This window comes from Ranitomeya variabilis, chromosome 4 (genome assembly GCF_051348905.1).
Source record: "Ranitomeya variabilis isolate aRanVar5 chromosome 4, aRanVar5.hap1, whole genome shotgun sequence".
NCBI classification, from domain to species: Eukaryota; Metazoa; Chordata; class Amphibia; order Anura; family Dendrobatidae; genus Ranitomeya; species Ranitomeya variabilis.
Genome location: NC_135235.1, coordinates 102238795 through 102262233, shown reverse-complemented (window position 1 = coordinate 102262233; position 23439 = coordinate 102238795). Strand labels below are relative to the sequence as shown.

General features: G+C 47.4%; 1 protein-coding gene across 1 annotated transcript; it reads right to left on the bottom strand.

Annotated features, from left to right (window-relative positions):
• Positions 1 to 396: 396 nt before the first annotated feature.
• On the bottom strand, positions 397 to 23439 carry LOC143769925 (cytochrome c oxidase subunit 5B, mitochondrial-like). The gene is made up of 4 exons (XM_077258981.1): positions 23269 to 23439; positions 22813 to 22883; positions 8460 to 8559; positions 397 to 597 (listed from the first exon to the last, which is right to left on the bottom strand). Exons 1-4 carry the CDS (start codon positions 23378 to 23380, stop codon positions 485 to 487), a joined length of 396 nt encoding a protein of 131 aa, XP_077115096.1. The 5' UTR covers positions 23381 to 23439; the 3' UTR covers positions 397 to 484.

The following is a 23439-nucleotide window of genomic DNA, read 5'->3' as shown; positions in this document are numbered from 1 at the left end:
GGTACGGTCTGTCCCGGAAGCAAACTTAGTGACACGGAGAGAAGGACAGAGGAAGGCCTTGCATGATGTGAAAACTGATGATGTTGGAAAGAATATGTATGTGCTGTGTACGAAGACCAGTAAAGTTGCCAATTTAAAAGTGGATTTGGACTGTGGCTCATTTTGTGAAACAGGACAGAGGAAGCCTCCAGAAACGTACAGAGGGCCCTGACGGTGCAGGTGATAGAGCCACAGGTATGCAGAGCTTTGGAGTGTGAGTGTGTGAGTGAGTGAGTGAGTGAGTGTGTGTTGGGGGGGGGGGGGGGGGTCAGGGCGTGCTAATGCACGTGCTCAGCCACGATTACCACCCTGTACCTCCATCTCAAAAAGACCAATACTAAATGAAAATAAAACGGATTACTATTAATATATCAAGTATTTAATAAAAGATTTTTTTTTTTTTTACTTTAATATATATGGCTTTCAATAGTAATACAAGTCCTCTTCAGTGTGGAAGGTCATAATGCACAACCTTGTAGTGAGAGCCACACTGTGGGCAGCGATTTACCTGCCCCTCATGGGCCCAGAACCAGATTACTTGAGAATTATCTTCTTCACCTGGAAGAAAGATAGATAAAAGATGTTTCAGTTTTTAGTTTTACGATAAATTCAAACTGAGTATTTAAAATCCACACAGCTGCCAGGCTCCATCATGCTACTGCAATAGCCACCATGTACAAAATAATGACATTTACTCTGAGAATGTTCAACAACGACATACACAACTATCTGAACCTGAACTGACATTTTAAAGTAGGCTGGAATACATAGACTTTGAAAAAAAAAAAAAAAAGTGATTGCGGGGCCATTGTAATTATATTTTATACCAGTTTTCTAGTTTGTCCCTTTGAACATATTTTGTATGTTTATGGTCTTGTGCTTCATTCTAGATTGGTGTGTATGACCATGACCATTTTAAATCTACAAGTGGCGGTACCCCATATGTGGTTGTACACTACTGTTTGAGCACACGGCAGGGATCAGATGGAAAGAAGCGCTACCTGGCTCTTAGAACGTATATTCTGTTTGAATAAATTGTGGGCTCCATTAGCTGAACGCCTGAGGTGCCAGAGCAGCAGAAAACTATCAGCAGAGTCTTAAAAACGGAGTATTCTCCCTCTTAACCACTTAGACGCCGCTGTTGTGAACGACTGCAGTATCTGATGGGTTAATTGGCCCTGATCACTTCCAAAATCAGTCATGCAATAGTGTGTCAGCAGTCAAAGCAGACACTTGTAGGATTTTCCCACACTGGCTGAAAAGACATTGGTGGTTAATCAATTCAGGACTCTGAAAAACCATGTATTCTTTCCTCCTGTAGCGGCAACATTCCAGTGATGTCATGTGCTGACCAGTCAGCAAGCAGCCGCTGCGCAGTAGTGCATTAATATTCTGTCAAAGTGGACGTCCAATCTGACGGACTAGTAATTCCTGCAGATGGCAAGCTGGTTTATATTTTAATTAGGGTCCTGAATGGATTAAGCTGGGGTTATCCAGTAGTTGGCAACTGCTAAAATGTCAAAGAGCTGCATCAGGTTTGATAACTTTAGTGCATCTTGTAACATCTGTAGACATGATAGAACGGAGGGTTAAATTACTTTACATCCATCCACCTACATAAAAATTGCAACTATGTTACAAAATAAGTTGCCCTTTACAAAGTCTGGTTTACAGCTCATTTGCTTAGCTATCCATTCACTTTTGTGAATTGCAAGATGAATTTAAAATAATTACTTTATCAACTATCAAGTGCCAAAGTGACAAGAGCCAATTTTAATAACAGAAAATTGATGAACAGATCCAAAGACCGTCATTTAAAGGGAACCTGTCAGCAGGATTGTGCACAGTAACCTACACAGTGTCAGGTTGGCACCGTTATACTGATTAAAATGATACCTTGGTTGATTAAATCCATCTTTATTTTCAGTTTTCTGTCAATGAAATTCTCGTGCCCTGAAAGCGGGGCTGGTGTATGTCATGCTCTGCTTAGATATTCATAATGCAGACTGCTGACAAGTCACTGCTCCCTCAGTCACCTGCCCCCTACTTTGCATAATGAATCTGTATATACAAAACAAACAAAAAAAAAAGCTTCTGCAGGCAGGTGCCAATACACATTTTTTCCAGGTTATTCAGCTAGATTGGGGGAAAAAAAAATTTGAAAGTGGCGCCACCCAAGCCTGCACAGTAACTGCTGCTGTGATCTGATACTGTGCTTGCGCCGGCAGCTAAATCTTACTGGAGAAGTAGAAAAAAAAATCCCCCTCCAAGATGGCGATGCTGCTCAAGAGATAGCCGAGGGTGAGGAGAGCAAAAAACACCTGCCTCGGCACAAAAAAAAAAATATAGCAAGAAGTCAGGAAAGGCTAAACGATGTGCTATCTGACATCAAACTGCCGAACACCTGGCAGAAGCACCTATGTGGACCCTGCACTTCAAAAAGGCGACTTCTTTGCTGTCAGACATGAGGTCCATAATCAGAGAAGAGGTCCAGGCACATAACTCACAGCCTGAATCCCACAGTGGTTCCCTTAAAAGACTGAGGGAAATAGAAGTGTCCTCTGAAGATGTGGTATTTACTGACCAGCCAGAGAGAGGGAAAATATATTTTTTCCTGCGAGGACACAGACGAACTCCTCCATGCAGTAATGAATACCATGCAGGTGGAGGAAGCCCCAAAACACCTCTCCGTAAAGGAAGAGATGTTTGGAGGGTTATGGTCCCAGAGAAATAGAGTCTTCCCTGTCAGCCACATTCGCTCAATAATCATGGAGGAATGGGAGGATGCGGAAAAGAGATTGGTTATTCCTAGAGACTTCAAACTTCGCCTTCCCTCTGAGCCGGAGTACATAAAAGCCTAGGAAGACATCCCCAGGGACACCATCCTGAAATCCCTTCCCCTCCTGAAGCTAGAGACCAGATTCATGGCTGACGCATCAGCAGAACCTGTATGATTCTCAGTCATTAATGGGTCCTTATCCAATACCGCCCGGAGAGCTATCTGGCTAAAGACGCGGTCAGGGGACACAGTCCCAAAACAAACTATATTTCATTCCCTTCTCAAGCAATAGTGTTTCGGCTTGTTCTAGACGATATTCAAGAAAAGGCAGACAAAAAGAAAGGGTTCCCCAAGGAAAAACCAAAAGAAATCAGCCTTTTCGTAGGTCCCAACCTAGTCAGGCTATAAAAAGGGCAAACAGACAGATGGAGCTCCCCCAAGGGTAGGGGTAAGGACTCAGTTTTTGGTTCAAGCTCAGGTAGAAAGTGAAGCTGTGAGTGGGGGGGACAGCAAGGGTGGTTACTGGGGGGCTGGCAGTAGATTTCAGGAAATTTGTGGATTTTGGGGATAGTTGCCTGTGGTTACAAAATAGAGTTTACCAACTCGCCCCAGCAAGGATCATCATAAACTTCCACCTTAAGTCACCAGTTTCCTCCATGTGAACAGATGTCCAGGATCTCCTAAAGATTGGAGCAGTAGTCCCAATGCCCAAGCAGGAAAAGTGCAGAGGCCATTTCTCTAGTCTCTTCTCTGTTTAAAAAAAAAAAAAAAAAACCCTCAGGAGAGAGGACAATTCTGAATTTACAGCCCCTGAACCGCTGGATAAAATACAAAAAATTCAAGATAGTCCATCAAATCTACAATTCCCTTTATAGACAGGAATGCTGTAATGTGTACCCTAGACTTAAACGCATACTATCATGTTCCTGTGCATGATTCGTTTCAGAGATGCCCACGATTTGCTCTGAGGGTCTAGTCCGTCACTACCTGTTCTGTGGTCTCTTTTGACCTAGCTTCAGCACCCAGAGTGTTCACCAAGCTTGTGGCAGAGATAGTCGCCTATCTAAGGTAACGGGACATTATCATATTCACCTACCTGGACGACTTTCTGGTCATAGCCAGGTCCAAGGAAAAACTCATGGAGTACTGCCAGACCTAGATTTCCACACTTCAGAGGCTAGGATGGGTCATAAATTGGGAAAAAACAGATCTTATTCCAGAATCTAGAAAAAGATCCCTAGGGATTCTTCTAGGCTCCCAACTAGGGCTACGTTCACATTTGCGGTCGGCGCCGCAGCGTCGGGCGCCGCAGCGTCACCGCATGCGTCATGCGCCCCTATATTTAACATGGGGGTGCATGGACATGCGTCGCACTTGCGTTTTGCGCCGCATGCGTCCCTGCGGCGCCCGCGTCCGGGCGCATTGGACGCAGCAAGTTGCATTTTTGCTGTGTCCAAAATCAATCAAAAAAAGGACGCATGCGGCGCAAAGCGCAGCGTTGTGCATGCGTTTTTGTTTGCGTTGTGCGTTGCGGCGCCGACGCTGCGGCGCACAACACAAATGTGAACGTAGCCTAAGAACATCTTTCTTACCAGAAGAGAAGTAGATCACTGAGGTAAAGAATCTACCAGTTTAAAGGAAGCCGCTGCTCCATCAGAGAAGCAATGAAGATCCTGGAACTGATGACCTCTTGTATCCCCTGCGTACGATGGAGTCAATTCCACTCACGAGAACTCCAGGGCGCGATTCTATCTGCCTAGGACAAATGTCAACACTTGCTGGACACCGATGTCCCTATGTCTCTGAGGGATCTCTACGATGGTGGACCACTACAGAAAACCTCCAGGTGAGAGTTCCCTGGATTCTCTCCCCTTGCACAGTGATCACCATTGACGCAAGTCAGCTGGGTTGGGGTGGCAATTCAGAGGAAGATATTTCCAGGGAGAGTAGAGTCCAGAAATGGGAAACAGATCCTCGAACTTCAGGGAACTGTACACAGTATGGAAGGTACTAGTCCAGGTCCAGTCGACTCTCAGGGGCAGGGATATAAAGATTCTGTCTGACAACATGGCGATGGTAGCATTCTTACGCCATCAAGGGGGGCCAAAACAACCTGCCCTGCAACACCTAGCAAGGAAGATCTTCAAACGGGCAGGAAGGACGGTGCTATCTGTCTCTGCAGACATCTGGAAGGATCCAGGAACTGGGTGGCAGACTTCCTGAGCAGGCAGAAGATATCCCCGATGGAGTGGGAACTGAATGGGGATGTGTTCAGCATGCTGCATCAACACGGGGGGTTGTATGGTTCCACGAGTGGCTCTGTTCTCATCCAGAGAAAACGTGAAGGTCAGAATTTTTTCCCTAGACGGCTCAGTAGAGTCTATGCACTGTCCCAACCTTGGGGAGAGAAGCTGTCCTATGCATTTTCCACTCTTCTTCTGGTTCCAAGAGTGCTGAGGAAAGTACAGGAAAAAAGGGCGAAGATCATCATGGTGGTGCCCTTCTGGCCGAAGATTTGGTTCTCTTTGCTGAGAAAGATGGCAGTAGAAGACCCCATCCTCCTTCCAAAGAGAAAAGACCTCTAGCAGGGCCCAGTTTACTGCAATCCAGACAGTCTTCAGCTATCAGCATGGATTCTGAGAGGCTGGTCCTGGAATCAAGAGGATTGTCCGACGAAGTGATATCTACCCTTCAAGCAAGCAGAAGACCTGTGACCTCAGAGAGAGAGAGAGATAATAAGATTTCGAAGCACTTCTGCATTTACTGCGAGGAGTCATCAGTAGATACATCTCACCTGCACATTCCCAAGATTCTTGATTCCCTGCAGACAGGTTTCAACAAGGGTCTTTGACCAAGTACTTTGAGGGTACAAATTTCATCCCTTAGCATATTTTGACTCTCCCCTACCTACCCACCCCTGGATAGCTAGGTTCTCCAGAGCTATACAGAGGCTGAGGCCTTCTGTAAGGCTTCTTTCACACTTCTGTCGTTCTGGGTGCATCATAATGTGATATTTTTTCCCCTGACGTGAAAAATCCTTCCGGGCATGCTTAGAATGAAAAAACGGGATACGTCGCTGGATTCCTGTGTTTGACGGTCAGCGACTGATCCTGCACCCATAGGCTTCCATTATAGCCGACGACGGACAGCGCAGGGCCGGTCACTGAGCTATTTTCCGACGGATCCAGTGCACGACGGATGAAACGGATGGCCATCCATCACAATCCATCGCTAATACAAATCTATGGGGAAAAAAACAGGATCCTGCAGAAAAGTTTGCAGGATCCTGTTTTTCAAAAATCGACGGATTTTGACGGGAGGAAAAAGACGGAAGTGTGAAAGAGGCCTAAGGAAATCTGTCCCATCTTGGGATCTAAACCTGGTGCTAAACGCACTTTGTAAACATCCATATGAACCAGCAAATGATATGGACATTAGTAGGCCCTCATTTAAAACGGTTTTCCTTGTAGCGATTACCAGTGCTGTGGAGTCGGTAAGCCAAACCTCCACCTCCTCAATTTCCATGACACCGACTCCACCACTCCGACTCCACAGTCCTGGTAATTCGACCAATAGAATAGGGGAATTGCAGGCCCCATTTATCAGGGACCCATATTTACAGATAATTGAGGATTGACTGGTCTTGAGACTCGACCCAGCATTCCTCCCTAAAGTAGTATCAACCCCGAACATGAACCAGGAAGTCGTTCTTCCCTCCTTCTGCCAGCACCCTAGAAATCTGAAGGAACAATCCTTTCATTGCCTAGATGTTAGGGAGACAGTTCTCCAATACCTAGAGGCAACTAGGGACCAGAGACAGGACACAAACTTGTTCGTGCAATTTGGGGGATCAAATAGGGGAAAGACAGTGGCAAAATCCACAATAGCTAAGTGGATCAGATCCACAATTGGTCTGGCCTATGAGGCTGAGGGAAGCTCTTCCCCAGAAACTCTTAGGGCCCATTCAACTTGGGCCACAGCTACCTCATGGCCAGAGTGGAGGAGGGCATCAGTGGATCAAATATGTAGGGCCGCAACATGGTCGAATCTGAATACCTTCTTGAGACATTACAAGCTAAACGTAGTCTCATGATAAGTGGCATTTGATAGGAAGGTTCTTCATGCGGCGATCCCACCCTAGATCATCGTACTTTGGTATTGTCCATGGTGCAGTCAGGATTGATGCCCTGGAAAACGGTAATCAGACCTACCTGTAATTGTATTTCCAGGAATCCATCCTGACAGCATGGCTAGTTCCCCACCTTCTGAGAAATTCTATACTAATGTGACGTAACATTTGTATAAAATAATAATGAATAAATTTTATGTTGCATCCACCTAGGTGTGGTACTTAGAAAAAACATTGAGGGGTGTAGATGAGAGGGTCCTTTTAACCTCTTGTTTCTGTTCCCAGTGAGGATAAGAAAGACATCCTCCATGGTGCAGTCAGGATTGATGACCTAGAAAATGATGTTTTGAATTTTATCAGTCAGGCTTCTATAGCTGAATGCACCAGCACAGAAGCTGCTCCGTGTGATCAGCCTGGTGTACATATCTGGTACAGAGCCCAAAGTGACATGTTCTCATGACAGATCTGTACATACAGCTTTAAAGGGAAGGTGCCACCAGTTTTCTTGTAGTTTGTTTTTTTGTGAAATTAAGCTTAAAATAGTAAATAAAATGTATTAATGCAATGTTTGCACTGTTTGCAAACATTTCTATATGAAAAATATTATATATTTTCTTACAAATATATATATTGACCACTAGGGGGAGCATTTTCCGTTTTAGACCTCAAGCAGCTATAGTAAGACTTACCAGCTTTACTGTTAGCTGGAAAATCTGGGCAGTAACTGCTGACATCAGCATTTCCCTCCCCTTTTGGGTGGTCTAATATCCCTGGGGCAGAATGAAGAGCAGCATCACAGGGCAGAGCCATTTTGTGTGTGACTGCCCTGTGATCTGCTATCACCAGCAGTTAGTGCATCAGAAGCACAGTTAGTTTATGTGGTGTTTATGTATGGAGCAGCATTGTCTGTGCAGAGCTGTCTGTGACTCATCCCTCAGTAAGATAAGAAGGAGCTCCAGGTCTGCAGTGAATGGCCAGGCATTGTGGAGGGAGGAGAGATACATTGTATGGCAGAGAGAGGTGTCAGGTGTCACCTCTCTCTGCAGGCTGTGAATGCAGCTTAATGGAGTGAATGGAGCTCCTGTGATAGAGAGTAAGTGGAGCTCGGCAGAGAGCACTGGGCTATAGTAAAATGGCAGCCAGTCACACCTACAGCAGTGAGTTGTGCAGCCCACAGAGGCGTGCCCAGCTCACTGCTAACACCTCTCCAATGTTATAGATAGGGTCAGCGCCGGTCTATTAGCTCCTATGTCCATGGGGTGCTGTAAAATGACACTGTTAGTGCCCTGCTACTGCTGCAAAACCAAGATGTCAGCCCCCAGTTCCTTCTTTAAACACATAACACACGAAATCTGTTTCACATGCATTTAAAACTTGGTTATAGCAGCATGTTATGCTACATTACAGTGATTTATTAATAATCTACAAACGCGGTACCTTACCTTTAAGGAGTTAATCACCCTTTCTACATGTTTATTACACTGAAATGAAGTATGCAGCAAAGAAACTTACATATGCAGCCCACAATTCTCTGCTTGTTGATGGATGGCACGATGTGTGGACTCTCTTTGGTTCCTGCATAGGATTTTGGCTTCTGGACGTTAAAAGGATCCTTAGAAAGAGAAAACATGTCATAAGTAGTCCTTTAACATTTAGCTGTAAAGAATACAGAAAAGTTCATTTAAAGTTGCCGAAAAAATTAAATTTACACTGAAGTTCCTGCAAAGGTCTCGTTATGGACTTTGACCTTTATCCACATTGGTATAAGATCAGCCATTTGCTTCACTTCTCCTGGAAGCAAAGGAATAACTGGAACAAGGCCTGAACCTCATGACAGGCACTGCTGTAGGTACATGATCGATCTACTGAAGTCAGCACAGCATATCCCATAGATAGCTATGTATAGTCTAATCTCAGACCTTCAACATTTACTGTGTGTTGAGGAAGCAAGAGCACAACCTTATAGTAAAGATCTGCAAAGTGGTTGAACTAGGACAAACTTATTAAAATACACCTGCAAGCAGTGATCATTTTAATGAAGGCCAAGTCGGGCAATAGCAGGAGAACCGCTTCCTCCCCACTGTCTAAAATGATGGGTACATGGTAAGCACTCCATTCTGATTTATGACATCCATGTGCACTCAGGACCCGTGGAGAGGGTCTTTAATATAGTGGCATCACCCCTCGAGTTGTTTCCACATGAGTCGTTTACAGTCCTTCATAATGAGAAGCCAGGTAGAACAACTTAGTTATACGATACTACCAAAGTATCATTAAATGGGTTATCCAGGACTATTTTATTTTTAACATTGAGCCTGAAAACTAACAGGCAGGTCGTTGCAAACAAAGGCAACTGTCTGCTTTACCCGGCTGCTCCATGACAGAGCAGCTATTCTGGGCTGCTCAGTTGATGGGGCAAGACTGCAGTTATGCTGGTTTATAACTTGCTCCCCTCAGTAAGGCAGCAGGGAGCCAGCTGTCAGAGCAAAGCTGAAGAGAAGCTGCTGTTCTGTGGACAGGACTTCAGTGGAAGACGCTGACTGGCTGCACAGACAGTTAGCAACTACCTGCTTGCTGGGTCTTAAAGGGAACCTGTCACCACGTTTTTGGAAGATGGGATAAAAATAGCGTTAAATAGGGGCAGAGGTGGGCGTTACATTAGTGTGTGTGTTATGCGTTTATTACCCACCTAAGTTGCCGAAATAACTTTGCAAAGTCTCCGTTTTCGCCTGTCAATCAGGCTGGTCAGGTCACATGGGCGTGGTGTCTTCACCCAGATTTGGCGTAGTTTTCCGTTGGTGGCGTAGTGGTGTGCGCATGCCCAAAGTCCGGAATCCTCTTCCAGGGGATTTAAAATAGCGCGGTGTTCGTTATTGCATTGGTGATCGGTGGGCGCGGCCATCTTCCTTTGGCCGCGCGTGCGCAGAAGCGGCGCTCTGCTGGCCGCGGCTTCAGGAAAATGGCCGCGGGATGCCGCGCGTGCGCAGATGGATATCGCGGCGGCCATTTTCCTGAAGCCGCGGCCAGCAGAGCGCCGCTTCTGCGCACGCGCGGCCAAAGGAAGATGGCCGCGCCCACCGATCACCAATGCAATAACGAACACCGCGCTATTTTAAATCCCCTGGAAGAGGATTCCGGACTTTGGGCATGCGCACACCACTACGCCACCAACGGAAAACTACGCCAAATCTGGGGGAAGACAACGCCCATGCGACCTGACCAGCCTGATTGACAGGCGAAAACGGAGACTTTGCAAAGTTATTTCGGCAACTTAGGTGGGTAATAAACGCATAACACACACACTAATGTAACGCCCACCTCTGCCCCTATTTAACGCTATTTTTATCCCATCTTCCAAAAACGTGGTGACAGGTTCCCTTTAAGTAGTGATGAGCAAATGTGCTCGGACAAGGTGTTATCCGAGCATGTGGGAGTGCTGGAATATCATGTTCAAGTCCCTGTGGTTGCATGATTTACGGCTGTTAGACAGCTTCAACACATGCCAGGATCCCCCAACAGCCCATGCTTTTGATCCCTTGCTAATTTTGTAAGTATGCCCACTGACAAAGACAAGAACAGTCTATAATTTTAAGGGTAGGTTAATTTTAACATTGAGAGATAGAATATAAAAAATAAAATCCAGAAAATCATATTGTATAAATTTATTTGCATTTTGAGAAGAAAGGTATTTGATCCCTCTGGCAAACAAGACGTAATACTTCGAGGCAAAACCCTTGTTAGCAAGCACAGCAGTCAGACGGTTTTTGCAGTTTATGATGTTTGCACACATGTCAGGAGGAATTTTGGTCCACTCCGCTTTGCAGATTATCTCTAAATCATTAAGATTGAGGCTGTCGCTTGGCAACTCGGAGCTTCAACTCTCTCCATAAGCTTCTTTTTGAGCCTCTCCTTTGTAGCCTTGACCATGTTTTGGGTCAGTGTCTTGCTGGAAGACCGAGCCACGACTAATTTTTAATGTCCAGGCAGAGGGAAGGAGGTTGTCACTCAGGATTTTACGGTATATGGCTGCATCCATTCTCCCATTGATGCGGTGAAGTAGTCCTGTACCCTTAGCAGAGAAACACCCCCAAAACATAGTATTTCCACCTCCATGCTTGAAAACACAGTAAGTTGACTCAATACCAAAGACCTTAATTTTTGTCTCATCTGACCACAGCACCTTCTCCCAATCACTCACAGAATCATCCAGGTGTTCACTGGCAAACTTCAGACGTCACCGCTGTGCTCTGCTTTTACTTTACGGCCGGCAGTCAGTCAGTGCGGGAAGCAGACGGCGAGGGACCTGACGGACACCGGAATGTGAGTATGTACTGTTTTTTTTTTTTTTTTACATTTACGATGGTAACCAGGGTAAACATCGGGTTACTAAGCGCGGCCCTGCGCTTAGTAACCTGATGTTTACCCTGGTTACAATCGAACACATCGCTGGATCGGTCCCTGATCGCTGCTGCGTGTCAGACAAAGCGATATCGTATGGATATCGCTGGAACGTCACGGATCGTGCCGTCGTAGCGACAAAAGTGCCACTGTGAGACGGTACCCTAAACTGAAAGAGGAGAAAAAGACGTTAGATTATACTCACCCAGGGGCGGTCCCGTTGCGGTCCGGTCGGATGGGTGTCTCCGGTCCGCTCCGGCACCTCCCATCTTCGTTCCATGACGTCCTCTTCGGGTCTTTACGCCGCGGCTCCGGCGCAGGCGTACTTTGTCTGCCCTGTTGAGGGCAGAGCAAAGTACTGCAGTGCGCAGGCGCCGGGCCTCTCTGACCTTTCCGGCGCACTGCAGTACTTTGCTCTGCCCTCAACAGGGCAGACAAAGTACGCCTGCACCGGAGCCGCGGCGTAAATACCCAAAGAGGACGTCATGGAACGAAGATGGGAGGCGCCGGAGCGGACCGGAGACACCCATCCGACCGGACCACAGCGGGACCGCCCCTGGGTGAGTATAATCTAACGTCTTTCTCCTTTCAGGTAACATCGGCGGCTTATCTACAGCATTACAGAATGCTGTAGATAAGCCCCTGATGCCGGTGAGCTTATCTCACCAGCGATTTTGGGGGTGACAGGTTCCCTTTAATGGAGGTAGGGAGTGGATTAGAAGTGTCTAACTGGTCTGTAGGAGCCAAAACTCTTAATGGTTGGTAGGGGATCAAATACTTATTTCTCACTGCAAAATGCAAATAAATTTATAGAATTTATACAATGCGATTTTCTGGATTTTTTTTGTGATATTCTCTATCTCAGTGTTAAAAATAACCTACCCTTAACCCTCGGAGCTTTTTTCGTTTCTGTTCCCCTTCTTCCCAGAGCCATAACTTTTTATTTTTCCATCAATATGCCCATGTGAGGGCTTGTTTTTTGCAGGACGAGTTGTACTTTTGAACGACATCATTGGTTTTACCATGTCGTGTACTAGAAAACGGGAAAAAAAATTCAAAGTGCAGTGAAATTGCAATAAAAGTGCAATCCCGCACTTGTTTTTTGTTTGGCTTTTTTAGTAGGTTTCATAAATGCTAAAACTGACCTGCCATTATGCTTCTCCAGGTCATTACGAGTTCATAGACACCAAACATGTCTAGGTTTGTTTTTATCTAAGTAGTGAAAAAAAATTCCAAACTTTGTTAAAAAAAGAATTGCGCCACATTCCGATACCTGTAGCGTCTCCATTTTTCACGATCTGGGGTTGGATGAAGGCTTATTTTTGTGTGTGCCGAGCTGACGTTTTCAATTATACCAATTTGGTGCTCTTACGGATCTTTTGATCGCCCATTATTACATCTTAATACAATGTCGCGGCGATAAAAAAAAAAAAAAAGTAAATGTAATATTGGCGTCACGAGTTTTTCTTGCTACGCCGTTTAGCAATCAGGTTAATCTGTTTTTTATTGATAGATCGGGCGTTTCTGAAAGTGGCGATACCAAATATGTGTATGTTTGATTTTATTTTTCTTTTGAATGGAGCGAAAGGGGGGTGATTTGAACTTTTATATTTAATTTTTTTTTTTTTACTTTTGGCATGCTTCTATAGTCTCCATAGGAGACTAGAAGCTGCCATAGCCAGATTGGCTTTGCTACATAGAGGTGATGTTCAGATCGCCTCTATATAGCAGATTTACTCACTTGCCATGAGTGCCGACAACTGGCTGGCACTCACAGCAAGCTGGCACTGACAACCATAGAGGTCTCCAGGAGACCTTAGATTGCCATGCCAATACACCGGTGACCTGCAATCATGTGACTGGGTTCACCGGTGTACGTATTTCCGGCCCAATGGCCAGAAGCACGATTTAAATGCTGCTGTCAGTTTGATAGCAGTATTTATCTGGTTAATAGCCGCGGGTGGATCGCGATTCCACCTGCGGCTACTGCAGGCACATGTCAGCTGTTCAAAACAGCTGACATGTTCCCAGAAAGATGTGGGCTCACCTCCAGAGCCCACATCAAAGGGAAGAAGACAGACATCGGCGTAGATGTACGCCCGATGTCGGTAAGGGGTTAAAATTACAGACTGCTCATTTCATTGTTAGTGGGCAAACTTACAAGATCAACAAGGGATCAAATAATTATTTACCCCACTGTATGTATTGTGTGGTAAAACACCCTAATATCAGGGTATAATATAAGGTAGTACACATCTTAATTATGTAGCAAGGATTGGGGTAGCCCCCCCTCATAGAATATAATGTGGCACCCTCATAACCCTCTCCACCACCTCCATCATTGCCCTCTCCATCTCCTCCATCATTGCCTTCTCCCCCACCACACCCATCGTTGCCCTCTCTACCAACAACACACACCTCTCTGAACGTTCCCCCTCAGACACACACGTGTAAGCCCGGTTTCACATTAGCGTTTGCATGAGCTGCGGACTTCCTCTGTGAAGCCCCGCCCTCGGCCGCACCTCCGCCTCCTTCTGCATGCGGCCTGCGTACCTATCTTTAACATTGAGAAAGGCTTGAGAAAGGATATTACATCCGAAACGTCGCCACGCCGTTCAGGCATTAAAGTCCACTTTTTCTTCAGTTATTTTTTTGTGCGGTTTTCCTTTTTTTGATTCTATCTTTAACATTAGGTACGCAGGTCCTGCCGCTGTATGTGGATGCTTCCGCATGCGTCGTTTTGACGATGCGGCGACCAGCGTAGGACGCAGCTTGTAGCAATTTTTTTTTTTTTGCATCGTCAAAACGACGAATGCGGAAGCATCCGCATACTGCCGCACGACCTGCGTACTTAATGTTAAAGATAGGTATGCTGGCCGCATGCAGAAGTAGGCGGAGCTAGAGACGGAGGTGTGGCTGAGGGCGGGGCTTCACAGAAAGTCTGCAGCCCTCCGCAGCTCATGCAAACGCTAGTGTGAAACTAGCCTAAGACTGGCCCACCGGAGAATCCTCCCCTGGGCCTAGGCACTGACAACTGCTGGGGCAGCTGTCTAGGTCCCCCCGCTGCTCCAGGGGCCCCCAGCCAGTGGCGTGTTGCTAATAGCAGCACCCCATACAGCTGCTATGAGGCCCGTGAGTCAGGGGGGCCCGCCCGATGCCAGCAGAGCAGCAGTGGGAGACAGGAGGCAGAATCCTGTCCCCGCTGCTAAAGAGAAATGAATATTAACTCTTCCCCCACGCCCCCATGGGCGTGGAGAGGGGTGAATATTCATTTCACTGTAATTGCTACTACACAGCAGGTGCAGTAATAGGGACAACAGCAGCGGCTCAGCATTAGGGTATCATCAGGATAGGGAATTTGTGCAGGTTGGGGATAGATTGAGACTGTGCGGGAAATGTGAGAAGTGAAATGTGTCTTTGTTGTAATCTCTGCAGACAAGTCCTGGTAGGAGAAATAACCGTAAGAAAAAAGCGTGTGCACAAACTGCTAGGATGGTGCTAAGGTAGGCTCCCACACCTTAATTAATAGTGAAAAAAGACCTAGCACTCAACTTGATGCTTTAGTGATGTATTTATTGTAGTACCCAACAAACGTTTCGGTCCGTCATATGGACCTTCATCAGTAACTACATGTGAACAAACAATCAAAATGAACCTAACAAAACTAAAAAGAAAAAGAAATAACAGTACAAACAAAGTATATACATAGCTTCAGATAAGGAGAATAACAGCATCTAAATAATGACGGGTTCACTAAGAGAACTGAAAACATGCTGTGAGAGACCGTATGGAATAAGGTGGCACCGTCTAACCCACTAGGTGGAGTACTAGGTATATAGTGAGACACGTACCGTACTATATTGAGAAATGCATCAGGAGACAAAATAGTCCCGGGGTACATGTGGCGCCTGTAGGTAATTTGGAAAACCATAAGAAAACTGCCAATAATGCAGTGACCTGAGTAGGTGTGACAATGGGCATACCTTAGGTGAGCGATAAACCTGTATGGAGACTGGAGGGGAATCAGAGAGGAACGGCAATGAATATAATATAGTATATTATAATAACATAGTATCCGCAGGAGCTAATTAAGTGCCTAGCCGCATAGGAAGATGATTTACCTGTGGAGGATGTCAAGAGAAGCGCCGTCATCAGACGCGGTATCCACCGCTAGTCTGGTGTGAGGGTAAGATGCCCGCCAATAAATATACAAAAGGAGGGGCTGTGGAGATAGTACGGACCAATGTTCATGCTGAAGTCCGGAAACCGGAAGTGTACTCGTTAGAGTTTTAACTGTGCGAGGTGAGCCGGCATGCGGCCGTAGGAGCGGCGCATAAGCAGGAGCCGGCGGAAGTGACGTCAGCGAGTGCAGCCGGCCTCCAGAAATGGTAACAGACATAACAGTTCCCCTTGTGCAAGTGCGATGTTTCCGATCGCTGTGCAGGCGTGGAGGGGCGGTGCTTAACAGAGACGGAGCTTGACAGGGATCCAGTGTAGTGAAGGAATCCTGTGGTGCCCATGATGAACCCGCACAGTGTTCAGCCGTGTGGGTGATGAATCGGAAAGAAGTTGCGTCCAGTGCACTCTGCGTTTATGTCGGTGGATCATAGCAGACAAATTTCTCAATAAAGTCGGCTCTAATGACACAAAGATACATAGTTACATATTATAGGCATATAAGCATGTCCAAATGCAATAAGAACCGTAACATAATTACATATATTGTACAGATTGTGATGGATAAAGGCACAGACGCATGTGGATAGAACACTGGGGAGTGAGCTGTTAATAGAAGATGCAGGTAAACATACTAGGTTTTTATCAGTATAAAAATACACAGTTAAATAATAAAACCATAATATATGCTATGGTGACACTATGATGGGTGCCACAAGGGAAAAACCGTAAGCAAATGTGAAGGAATGGAGGTCCTGGAGATTACTGCGGACTCAATATTAGGGGAGAAGCAGTAAATCTATGTGCTCGGGATGGTCAACTACCAAAGGGAGGTGTCAGAGAAAAGACGCTAGGTCATAGTCCCTATTAAGACCTGATGGATGAAGAGATTCCAACGTGTGAATCCAATACGCCTCCCTTCGTTTCAAGCGGGCCACACGATCACCACCGCGTCTTGAAGGTGGGACGTGTTCGATGACCTGGAAACGCAACTGAGAAACGTTGTGGCTGAGAGTGTGAAAATGTGACGGAATGGGTAATAGGAGGTGTTTACATCGAATAGTCGATTTATGTTTTGAAATCCGATCACGGATGGGTTGAGTGGTTTCCCCTACATATAACAATCCGCAGGGACACTTAATGAGGTAAATGACCCAAGATGAGGCACAGGTGAAATACTCAGGAATGCGGAATAATTTCCCCGAACGAGGATGGTTGAAGGAGGATCCCTTGAGAACATTATGGCATTGTGCACAACTGAGGCATGGAAATGTCCCCGTGCGGGGGTTGTGCAGGAATTGTTGTCGTGGAGATGACTTGCTGGAACCCAGATCGGCCCTGACCAGAGAGTCCTTGAGATTGGGAGGACGTTTGAAACACGGTAGGAATGGATTTTGGAATTCTGGGATATGAGGATGTGCCTTAGCCAGTAGATGCCAATTCTGGCGTATGGACCTGTGGAGAATATATGCGAATGGGTGATAGGAATGGATGAATGGAACACGGTTAGAGGCTCTGTTGGATCTAGGACGAGGGGGCGAGGCCGCTTCATGGAGAATCGCTGGCGGATAGCCGCGTTGAGCAAATTTAGAGCCCATTTCCTGTAGACGGAGAGAACGTAGATTTGTATCGGACACAATATTGGAGACCCTGTGAAATTGAGATTTAGGTACTGACCTCTTGGTTGCGGGTGGATGGAAACTAGTGAAATGGAGTAAGCTATTACGGTCAGTGGATTTGGTATACAGGTCTGTGGAGATAGAGCCATCAGGTTGAAGAATGACCATAGTGTCAAGGAAATTGATCTGAGTAGGATCATGGGACATAGTAAACGAAATCCCCGGCCATGCTGTATTAAGCCAGTCAAAAAAGCACGCGAGGGCTTCCAACGAGCCCCCCCATATGCAGAAGACATCATCTATGTAACGTCTCCACAAGAGTACGTTACTGCGAAACAAGGAGTGTAGATATATCCGACTTTCCTCGAAGTCGGCCATGTAGCAGTTAGCATAAGGGGGCGCTACGTTGGAGCCCATCGCGGTGCCACGGATTTGAAGGTAGAACTCATCCTGGAACATAAAGAAATTACGAGTGAGAATGATAGTCAGTAACTCGACACAGAAATTAATTTGGTCCGGTTGGTAGTTGACCATCCCGAGCACATAGATTTACTGCTTCTCCCCTAATATTGAGTCCGCAGTAATCTCCAGGACCTCCATTCCTTCACATTTGCTTACGGTTTTTCCCTTGTGGCACCCATCATAGTGTCACCATAGCATATATTATGGTTTTATTATTTAACTGTGTATTTTTATACTGATAAAAACCTAGTATGTTTACCTGCATCTTCTATTAACAGCTCACTCCCCAGTGTTCTATCCACATGCGTCTGTGCCTTTATCCATCACAATCTGTACAATATATGTAATTATGTTACGGTTCTTATTGCATTTGGACATGCTTATATGCCTATAATATGTAACTATGTATCTTTGTGTCATTAGAGCCGACTTTATTGAGAAATTTGTCTGCTATGATCCACCGACATAAACGCAGAGTGCACTGGACGCAACTTCTTTCCGATTCATCACCCACACGGCTGAACACTGTGCGGGTTCATCATGGGCACCACAGGATTCCTTCACTACACTGGATCCCTGTCAAGCTCCGTCTCTGTTAAGCACCGCCCCTCCACGCCTGCACAGCGATCGGAAACATCGCACTTGCACAAGGGGAACTGTTATGTCTGTTACCATTTCTGGAGGCCGGCTGCACTCGCTGACGTCACTTCCGCCGGCTCCTGCTTATGCGCCGCTCCTACGGCCGCATGCCGGCTCACCTCGCACAGTTAAAACTCTAACGAGTACACTTCCGGTTTCCGGACTTCAGCATGAACATTGGTCCGTACTATCTCCACAGCCCCTCCTTTTGTATATTTATTGGCGGGCATCTTACCCTCACACCAGACTAGCGGTGGATACCGCGTCTGATGACGGCGCTTCTCTTGACATCCTCCACAGGTAAATCATCTTCCTATGCGGCTAGGCACTTAATTAGCTCCTGCGGATACTATGTTATTATAATATACTATATTATATTCATTGCCGTTCCTCTCTGATTCCCCTCCAGTCTCCATACAGGTTTATCGCTCACCTAAGGTATGCCCATTGTCACACCTACTCAGGTCACTGCATTATTGGCAGTTTTCTTATGGTTTTCCAAATTACCTACAGGCGCCACATGTACCCCGGGACTATTTTGTCTCCTGATGCATTTCTCAATATAGTACGGTACGTGTCTCACTATATACCTAGTACTCCACCTAGTGGGTTAGACGGTGCCACCTTATTCCATACGGTCTCTCACAGCATGTTTTCAGTTCTCTTAGTGAACCCGTCATTATTTAGATGCTGTTATTCTCCTTATCTGAAGCTATGTATATACTTTGTTTGTACTGTTATTTCTTTTTCTTTTTAGTTTTGTTAGGTTCATTTTGATTGTTTGTTCACATGTAGTTACTGATGAAGGTCCATATGACGGACCGAAACGTTTGTTGGGCACTACAATAAATACATCACTAAAGCATCAAGTTGAGTGCTAGGTCTTTTTTCACTGGTAGGAGAAATAGTCATGTCGATCTGGGCCAGATGGAAAAGACAGGAAAAGTGAACGATTCCATCAGAAAGAACGTCCTCTGTAAGGCTACTTTCACACATCAGGTTTTTGCGGTCAGGCACAATCCAGCAAATTTAAAAAAAACGGATCCGGCAAAAGTTGCCGCAGGCTCCGTTTTTTTCTTATAGACTTTTATTAGCGATGGATTGCCTCACGTTTTATCCGTTTTTGTCACATCCATCAAAAATTAGTTTTCTGGTCGCCGGAGAAAACGTACATAGGAATATTTTTTCTGTCAGGCGAAAAAACGCACAGCGACGGTTCCTGCGAGAAACGGATGAAACAGGAGGTGAAATGAACAAATCCAGTTTTTCATGCATTGTTCCACTTAAATCATGCGTTTCCCATCTCTCTCTCTGGAACAGGAAATTCAAATTTTATCCCCGGATTAAAAAAAAAACAAAAAAAAAAAAAACAAAACACAGATCCACAAAATCCATTTTTTGCAAAATTACCCGGATTGTGCCTGATGGCAAAAAACTGAGGTGTGAAAGTAGCCTAAGCCACTATCGGTAACTGAACTGTAATAACTTGTGTGCTTTGTGGGACTGGAATCTACCACAATATGGCGGTATCAGGGGCGTAACTACCGCGGTCGCAGCGGTCGCCATTGCGACCGGGCCCCGCAGGTCAGGGGCCCCGGGCCGGCAGGTCTGAGCAGGGCCAGGCTGGCCATCGGGCACTTCTGGCAAATGCCAGAAGAGCCGATGCCAGTAGTGGGCCGCTGCACTGTTCCTCCCCCGGAACCCCCCCCAGTGCCGCCGCCGCCGCCGCATTTAACTATACCGGCGTCTATGACACCGGTATAGTTCAATGCAATGATGGGAGGAGAGAGCGTCACCTGACGCTTCCTCTCCCATCATTCCCCGCTCTGCCTCTGACAGTACACTGCGGGTGCGCGATGACGTCATATCGCGCACCTGCTGTGTCCTGGGCAGACTTCAGCCGCCAGGAGCAGCGCGGGCAAAAGGAAAGGTGAGGAGAGTTTTTTTTTTTTTTCTTTTTAACCGGACTGTGGGGCCATTATCGGGGGGGGGGGGATGAGATGAGATGTGGGCTGTGCTCTATATATCCCTGTGCGGGCTCTGCTGTATATATCCCTGTGCGGGCTCTGCTCTATATACCACTGTGCGGGCTCTGCTCTATATACCACTGTGCGGGCTCTGCTCTATATACCACTGTGCGGGCTCTGCTCTATATACCACTGTGCGGGCTCTGCTCTATATACCACTGTGCGGGCTCTGCTCTATATACCACTGTGCGGGCTCTGCTCTATATACCACTGTGCGGGCTCTGCTCTATATACCACTGTGCGGGCTGTGCTCTATATACCACTGTGCGGGCTGTGCTCTATATACCACTGTGCGGGCTGTGCTCTATATACCACTGTGCGGGCTGTGCTCTATATACCACTGTGCGGGCTGTGCTCTATATACCACTGTGCGGGCTGTGCTCTATATACCACTGTGCGGGCTGTGCTCTATATACCACTGTGCGGGCTGTGCTCTATATACCACTGTGCGGGCTGTGCTCTATATACCACTGTGCGGGCTGTGCTCTATATACCACTGTGCGGGCTGTGCTGTATATACCACTGTGCGGGCTGTGCTGGATATACCACTGTGCGGGCTGTGCTGGATATACCACTGTGCGGGCTGTGCTGGATATACCACTGTGCGGGCTGTGCTGGATATACCACTGTGCGGGCTGTGCTGGATATACCACTGTGCGGGCTGTGCTGGATATACCACTGTGCGGGCTGTGCTGGATATACCACTGTGCGGGCTGTGCTGGATATACCACTGTGCGGGCTGTGCTGGATATACCACTGTGCGGGCTGTGCTGGATATACCACTGTGCGGGCTGTGCTGGATATACCACTGTGCGGGCTGTGCTGGATATACCACTGTGCGGGCTGTGCTGGATATACCACTGTGCGGGCTGTGCTGGATATACCACTGTGCGGGCTGTGCTGGATATACCACTGTGCGGGCTGTGCTGGATATACCACTGTGCGGGCTGTGCTCTATATACCACTGTGCGGGCTGTGCTCTATATACCACTGTGCGGGCTGTGCTGTATATACCACTGTGCGGGCTGTGCTCTATATACCACTGTGCGGGCTGTGCTGTATATACCACTGTGCGGGCTGTGCTGGATATACCACTGTGCGGGCTGTGCTGGATATACCACTGTGCGGGCTGTGCTGGATATACCACTGTGCGGGCTGTGCTGGATATACCACTGTGCGGGCTGTGCTGGATATACCACTGTGCGGGCTGTGCTGGATATACCACTGTGCGGGCTGTGCTGGATATACCACTGTGCGGGCTGTGCTGGATATACCACTGTGCGGGCTGTGCTGGATATACCACTGTGCGGGCTGTGCTGGATATACCACTGTGCGGGCTGTGCTGGATATACCACTGTGCGGGCTGTGCTGGATATACCACTGTGCGGGCTGTGCTGGATATACCACTGTGCGGGCTGTGCTGGATATACCACTGTGCGGGCTGTGCTGGATATACCACTGTGCGGGCTGTGCTGGATATACCACTGTGCGGGCTGTGCTGGATATACCACTGTGCGGGCTGTGCTGGATATACCACTGTGCGGGCTGTGCTGGATATACCACTGTGCGGGCTGTGCTGGATATACCACTGTGCGGGCTGTGCTCTATATATCCCTGTGCGGGCTCTGCTGTATATACCACTGTGCGGGCTGTGCTCTATATACCACTGTGCAGGCTGTGCTCTATATACCACTGCGGGCTGTGCTCTATATACCACTGTGCGGGCTGTGCTGTATATACCACTGTGCGGGCTCTGCTGTATATACCACTGTGCGGGCTCTGCTGTATATACCACTGTGCGGGCTCTGCTGTATATACCACTGTGCGGGCTCTGCTGGATATACCACTGTGCGGTCTGTGCTGGATATACCACTGTGCGGTCTGTGCTGGATATACCACTGTGCGGTCTGTGCTGGATATACCACTGTGCGGTCTGTGCTGGATATACCACTGTGCGGGCTGTGCTGGATATACCACTGTGTGGGCTGTGCTGGCACCCAACACCATGTTGCAGTGCAGGAGATTCCTGCAACAGTCCGAGGCGTATCTAGGGGAAGCGGGGCGGGGGAAGGTGGGGGGGTTGTGGGGGGGGGTAGGGGGGGGCCCCATTTGGAAGTTCGCACCGGGGCCCATAACTTTGTAGTTACGCCACTGGGCGGTATCATCAGTGTTCTTTGTGGAGATGTTCTTTGATGTAGTTGTAATCAGAGACTAGGGGCCCACTCAGATGTTTTGCTACCCCGAGCTGAACCCCTAGCTAAACCTCTGGCAGCAGATGATTGGCTGCAGCACACAAGTGGCACAAAAATATCTTACAAAGCCAGGGAGACCCAGCACCTCCATCGCTAGAATGGCACCCATACAGGAGGAGAGTGTCTGCTTCTATTCTACATCGACTGAATCCAAGAAAGCGGTTTAAAAAAACAAACAAAAAACTGCCAAGTGTAAGATGTAGGTGTGTGAACACGGCTCATCCTGACCCTGGTCATACCCTACTTTCCCCGGTTGCACATTTCATGCTTCTTCATTAATCATGTCACTCACCTCTCCCTTCTTCAGAGCATTGATGATTTTCCTCTCCAGGCCGGTCGCCTGCTCCTCATCGGTGGGGATACCTAGACGTAGACAAAGGCCAAAAATTAAGACAGATCACAGCAAGAATACAAAGGAAAAACAAAGTACAAGTAGGAGAGGTGACCTGAGAGTGGCTGATAACAGCGGGCACTAGCCAGTATACAGCAGCAGTGATTCCATGGTCAGAGTCCCTGAGACGTGTGTGCAGGAGCCTGACAGACACTGGGCACAAGGTCGGTGCTGGCTGTCACCTGCTGTCAGGCTGAGGACGTGCTGGTGGGCGGCGCACATTACTACACTGCTGCAAAGTCACGTACACGGGCCCGTCCTCTGCCCTTCACAGGGGACACTCCAGCCTCACACTTACACCCGCGTACTCACACACCGCAGGCGGCTAGCACGGTCCACCATGACGGTCATACCCACCACCAGCGCTCATTGCCCGGACGCATGGTCTGCTGAGGCACACTGTCCTGGGAGCCGCAGCGCCCCGGGGGAGAACGTGACGGACGAGCTGGAGAAACCTCCACGAAGCCATGACTTGTGCACCTCACAGCCGACAGCTGCCAATACACCGTCCAGTGGGCGGGGCCGAGG

What these genes read in the sequence shown, in the direction of transcription:
- LOC143769925 (XM_077258981.1), bottom strand. Translation starts at nt 23,380, where the DNA reads ATGGCTTCGTGGAGGTTTCTCCAGCTCGTCCGTCACGTTCTCCCCCGG. An exon ending in ATGCTCTGAAGAAGGGAGAG is followed by an intron (nt 8,560 to 22,812) that starts GTGAGTGACATG and finishes TCTCTTTCTAAG; the next exon opens with GATCCTTTTAACGTCCAGAA. An exon ending in GAGAATTGTGGGCTGCATAT is followed by an intron (nt 598 to 8,459) that starts GTAAGTTTCTTT and finishes TCTTTCTTCCAG; the next exon opens with GTGAAGAAGATAATTCTCAA.